Source organism: Cucurbita moschata, unplaced genomic scaffold (genome assembly GCF_002738365.1).
Source record: "Cucurbita moschata cultivar Rifu unplaced genomic scaffold, Cmos_1.0 Cmo_Scf00018, whole genome shotgun sequence".
Taxonomy (NCBI): domain Eukaryota; kingdom Viridiplantae; phylum Streptophyta; class Magnoliopsida; order Cucurbitales; family Cucurbitaceae; genus Cucurbita; species Cucurbita moschata.
The window spans coordinates 658,382-664,381 of NW_019268534.1; the positions used below are offsets into that span (position 1 = coordinate 658,382).

Sequence of the window (6,000 nt, forward strand, 5' to 3'; positions counted from 1 at the left end):
TGGTTTTTAGAAAATAATAAATGATATCATTATCAAATTTGTATATAGTTCATATTACGTAGCATTCTAATTTGTGTTTATTTGAATGAAAAAATTTAAAGTTTTAAGATTAACAAATTTGGGTATTTATATTATTTAATTTTAAATTTGTAGATATCGAGAACGGTAAATTGGAGTGTTCTTGAAAAAAAAAATCCCCACTATCGTGAAAGGTAAATGGTAATACTTATTGAGAAAATCTGACACTACTTCGATACACATTCAAATCCCAGACCGGAAAAGGGCGGCAGACTTCAAATTTCGCTCGAAGATCGATCGAGGAGGAGAAATTGTGGATACCCAGAAGGCAGCAGCAGATGAGTGGGGCGAGGCTGTGTGGTTTGTTGGGCGAATTGGGGTATGAGGGCGCACAGGCATTGGACCCCGACAGTTTCGAATGGCCATTTCAGTACGACGATGCTCGCTCCATTCTCGACTGGATCTGCTCTAGCCTTCGTCCCTCCAACGTCCTCTCCCCTGCTGAGCTTTCCCAGTAACTTCTTCTCCACTTTTCGCCTTTTTCCTTTCTCTTTTTGTTTTTTTTCTTGTTAATTTGTGAATGTTTGTGTTGAGCTTGAATTTTGCTCATCGGCGAGTGTCATTTTGCTATGTGATATCTAGGTATGGGCAATTCCTGGAAGAGGGAAAGCTTTTGGAGGTGAATTCTGTAGAATTTTTCAGTATGGTTTTGTTTTGTTTGAAGAATCGTTCGGTTTTAATTGTTGGATATGTCGAACAGGGGGAGGATTTGGATTCGGCTTATGATAGCATTTCGGCCTTTTCGTCTAGACGTGACAACCAAGACGCTTTCTTTGGAGGCGAAGAAGGGCTGAAGGAGATAAGGTACCATATTGTGTACATTACTTAATATTGGTTCTTATGTTTGATTTTTACAATCTTGTTTGCAACATTGGTAGAGAAGCAACTCTCGCATATAAATCTGAAGCATTAGAGTTACAAAGACAACTTAGACATCTCCAGTCACAATATGATATGCTTACACGTGAAGCTTCGACTTTGACCCAAGGGAGACGGGCGCGAGTTGCTGCAACTTCTAGTGTCAATGGACAATTAACAAGTATAGATGATAGCATTTCTGCAAGGAATTTAGAGGTATGAAAACAACGAGGTGAACATTTTATTAAAGGATTTTTTAGGTGTTTTTGAAATAAAGCTTTTAGGGCCCTATTGGGAAGACACCAATTAGTCTTGACATTTCTGAATAAGTCCTCTGAGCAAGCATCCGCAAAGGGACAATTAAAGTTATATTTAGTGTCATATTTCCCCCTAAAAAATAGGTTGTTGTAATTGTGAACATTCTCTTTGAGAAATTACTTGGTGAATTATTTGGTTCAAAGGCATCTTAAAATGTTCTTCTTTTCTTTTCTTTTGTAATTTAGATGAATGCTGTTCTTGGAAGGATTGCGTCCACAGCCCAAGAGTTGGCTCATTATCATTCCGGCGACGGTATTATTTTAGTTGTTCATGTACCACCTTTTATGATGAGTTTTTATTCTACTACTTTAAGGTTGACTTGGCCAGATATTTTAAATCAAATTTAAGGTTATATCTTGATTCTATGTCATGTGTATGTGTGTGTGATTAGAAAAATACCGTTGCATTTTGCAATACCCCTTCTTATAACCTCATTGTCTCTCAGGAAAATGTCGTCACCAATCTTTGTTAGTTGTTACGGAAATTTAAATGCTTGAAAAAGTGTTAATATGGTTGTTGAACTCAAGGGAAGAAAAAAAAGGGAAAGAAAAGAAAATTGAAAAAGAAGTGTTAATATGGTTGTTGATTTTGTAAGATGTTCATGCACAAGATAAAGTGTGGTGAAAACCGTCGCATGAGGTGCTACATGATCTGATATGTTCTAGAGGCTCCTCTTTGAGTGGTTTGTCTAATTGCTCTTATTATTCTTCTTTCCTATTTAATAAGATTGGGTAGGATTGTTGCAGAAGAGGTACGTTTAGTTGTCTTATTTCATCTGACTTGTAAGTGTATCCAATCCCTGTATGCGTTGTAACAAATGATTCTAATCACTACTAAGCTTGGGCATCATGCGTGTCCATTTGCTTGGTACAACATTGACACTTCCAATCCCTTAGATAATAGTCCAAGTTTAATTCATTTTTGAACAAACTCTTTTCATTTTCATTTTTCTCTTTGATTCCTGCTTGTGCAAGTTATGAACATGATTGATCGTGCAGAGGATGGTATCTATTTGGCTTATTCCGACTTCCATCCATACTTGGTTGGGGATTCATCCTGCATAAAGGAGCTAAATCAGTGGTTTTCTAAGCAATTAGACACGGTATGCAAATTTTATTTTTAGATCTCTTGACTTTGAAATTGTATAATAGGAACTTTTGGCTTGACTTTGAAATTGTATAATAGGAACTTTTGGCCATCAAGAATTCACTTTTGACAGATTGTGATGATACTTCTTTTGATAGGAAACGTAGAACTGTCATTGAGAAAAAACAAGATTTGAATAAGGGAAGGGAGATTATAATTCCCTATGACCATGTGAAGGAATGACAGAAGAGCTATTTAATTTAGAATTGGAGAAATACCAATGTTTTAAAAGGTTTTGTTTCTAATGCTTTGCGACTTGAAGCAAGACTCAAATTGTAGCCTAGAATCTTTTGCCTTATTTGAACACGAGGTTTATGCTTTCATGAGCACACAGAAGCTTGAAGCCTTTCGTTCTAAGAAATAATGAAAGCCAACAATATCAAATTACTATCTATTTTATGAAGGCTGACAAAATTATTGAGGACAAAAGTTGAAGTTCTATTTGTGACAGTATTTATACATTTTAAATGGAAAACCAAGTTTCACCGTGAAAAATGGAAGAACACAAAAGAGCATATAAAAACAACCAAGTATAAAGGAGCCAAGCGATTAACCATGCAAAAAGAACTCCAATTCAAGATGATAAGGGTTAGCAAGATCCTTGGACAAAAAAGCCTAAATGGATGTGTTAAGCCTAGGTAGAGATCAAACCTCTTCCCAGTCTCTTAAATTCTTTAAAAATGCTAGTATTTTTCTCAAGGCTCCACAGGACAAGCACATCTTTTTTCTTTTCTTTTTCTATTGTCTTTTAATGTTATTATCCTTTTTAATGAAAAATATTTAATTTCATTGATATTGATGAAATTACAAATTAATGTGCGACATTCACCAAACTTCTACCTTATAATTTCCTTTCATTGTTTTTGTCCTGCAATTATGGTCAGGGGCCTTATCGACTAGTTGCTGAGGAGGGCAAGTCCAAATGTTCATGGGTGAGTCTTGATGACATGTCAAATATCTTAGTAAGAGGTATGTTTCTTGTAAGCTTTATTTTACCTCTAGTTGTATGAACTTTTCTTTAGTTTCAGTAGGTATGAATATGTTGAAGATCGTGATCTACTACCTTTTCCTTTGTACATCAGGTTCTTGTACCGTATGAGCTTTTATAAATTTGAACCACTTAATTAAACTTGTGGTTCTTCTTCTTCTTCTTCTTCTTTTTTTTTTTTTTTTTTTTTTTTTTTTTTTTTTTTTTTTTTTTTTTTTTTTTTTTTTTTTTTTTTTTTTTTTTTTTTTTTTTTTTTTTTTTTTTTTTTTTTTTTTTTTTTTTTTTTTTTTTTTTTTTTTTTTTTTTTTTTTTTTTTTTTTTTTTTTTTTTTTTTTTTTTTTTTTTTTTTTTTTTTTTTTTTTTTTTTTTTTTTTTTTTTTTTTTTTTTTTATGATTTTGGCAAAATGTTGTCTTTTAGATTGAGGAGAAGGTGAGCGATCTGAGTCCTTTGTCATGCAATGCACTTATGATTGATTTCATGGATTTTTAGATTGCTTGGTTTTTCTTCATGCAGATTTGGAGACATCCCATCATCAACGCGTATCCGAATTGCAAAGGCTACGCTCAATGTATTTATTTCTTATCCTATAGTCAAGTGCATTACTTGCTTACTTGAATTGATGCTTTATTCCTAAGTGATCACTCGTGTTGAAAAGTTATTGGTTCTTTAGCCTCGAGAATGTGGAAATCTTTTAAGCATGATTCAAATGATTTACATATGGTCTGCTTTAATCTTTTATTGAATAAGAAACACCTTCTCATTATTCCAATTCAAATTGAACATGTTTTAGATTGTCCAACAGTTTTATGAGATTTGCTACTTTTATTTTTAATGTGTAACCTCATCCTCTTCTTTCTCTTCTCTCAGAAACAAGATCTAAATGCCAAATCATGTTTTTATACTGTTGGCACAGTTTCCACGTCCATCTGGACCATGCTTTTACTGTTTCAGTATTTGTTATGATAAATGGTTATGCGTTAGATTCTAAAACATCCATCATGATTGAGGGGCCGTATGTTGTTTCTCTTTTGTGCTGATTTACCTTTCATATGGTCTTTTAATACTAGTCGAGTTCTAATTAGAGGTTCTCTCTTTGCATGTGATTTCTCTTTAGTGCTTTGGATCTGAATGTATCTTTTTTTTTTTTTTTTTTTGCTTTTGTTTACTTGTATTCTTTTAATGATGGTTTGGGACACGTCTTTGTTTTTTAGTTTTGGGACAAGTGAAAGACAATGGGTCGAAGCTCAAGTTGAAAATGCAAAGCAGCAAGCTATTCTTATGGTTCTCAAGTCGCAAGTTACGTCAGACGAAGCCCATATTCATCTCGATCTCCATTCTCTGAGGTATACTTTCGAAGGGCATTAATTATGATTCAAGATCTTTTAGGTTTGTTTCTAACTTTTTGATACCAAATTTGGGTAGGAGGAAGGAATACATTAAAGAAAGCCAACATATTTAAAGAAGAATGTTGTTAAATACTATCAAATTTGAAAGTTAAAGTTGAAATTTCATAAAATTAAACTTATTTTTGAAGACTAATCAGAGAATTGAGAAAGATTTTGGGTTGAATTTGTCTTTTTTAGTTTTTTTGTGGCAAGATGTATTAGTTTGGCATTCTAAAATTCTATGTGGTCAAACATTTTACTTGTCTCCAACAGATGTCATAGATTTGGAATATGAAGATTGAAATTAGATGCATTTACTGGATTAGCTAAATGATGTTTATTTTCTCAGGAGAAAGCACTCTGAACTGGTAGGGGAACTTTCAAATCTCTATGATAAAGAGGAGAAATTGTTATCTGAGGTTTGTACATGAATTGAGCCACAAGTTTTATTTGCTGTTTCTCTCCCCTGACTGTTTTTTCTGCTTATTTGTTGAATTGCTCTCGTGCAGTTTTAGTTGCAATTTAGATCATAGCTATTCTTTTTGTTTTATGTTACTCTATTTTGAGATGGTTTATCTTTTTGATTGGTGATTGTGTTTGGATTTCTAGGGTCTACCTTACGATGCTTTACCTTCAATTAGTTCAGTTTGGGATGGAATTTAAACTTATTCAATCTGATAATATCCGAGACTATTGTAATTAAACCATGATTCTTTTTTCTTTCATTACTAGAGCATTTCATTCACTAGATCTTATGTACCAATGCACTATCAGCATTTGGCCAATGAACTCCTATAGAGCTCATCCCAACTCCTTGAGTGTATCACGGAGAATCCTTTGTACTCATATTTATTAGAATTGGTGAGCAATTCAGATTTCCTCAATAGCTTCCGGTCTCATATCTTGATTCTTCAATTTAATCAGCGGACTTTCCTTTTCTTTCTGTAGTAACCATACTTTTCAAAAAAATTTGTTGTAGAGCATATGATATAAGTGTTTTTTTTAACAAGAAACAAACACTTGCTCAGTACAGTAATCGGCTCCTTCCTCCAGTCTTATCTTATGGGTGCAAAATGATACATGTTGATTGTGTAACTCTTATCTAACTCCATTTATTCCTTAGACTATTCCTGATCTGTGTTGGGAGTTGGCTCAATTGCAAGACACGTACATTTTGCAAGGTACGAAACTACTGGTCTTTTTTTTTTTTTTTTTTTTTTTTTTAA

General features: G+C 33.4%; 1 protein-coding gene across 1 annotated transcript in view; it reads left to right on the forward strand.

The window, feature by feature from the left end:
• Positions 1–202: 202 nt before the first annotated feature.
• The window catches only part of LOC111455978 (AUGMIN subunit 3), a 10,292-nt gene continuing 4,494 nt past the window's right edge, over positions 203–6,000 (forward strand). Inside the window, exons 1-11 of the mRNA XM_023097650.1 lie at positions 203–532; positions 661–697; positions 779–882; positions 957–1,152; positions 1,440–1,506; positions 2,253–2,356; positions 3,285–3,369; positions 3,903–3,957; positions 4,601–4,732; positions 5,124–5,193; positions 5,898–5,955. Coding sequence (XP_022953418.1) covers positions 357–532; positions 661–697; positions 779–882; positions 957–1,152; positions 1,440–1,506; positions 2,253–2,356; positions 3,285–3,369; positions 3,903–3,957; positions 4,601–4,732; positions 5,124–5,193; positions 5,898–5,955 — 1,084 coding nt within the window. The 5' untranslated portion in view covers positions 203–356. The remainder of the gene's footprint in view (positions 533–660; positions 698–778; positions 883–956; positions 1,153–1,439; positions 1,507–2,252; positions 2,357–3,284; positions 3,370–3,902; positions 3,958–4,600; positions 4,733–5,123; positions 5,194–5,897; positions 5,956–6,000) is intronic.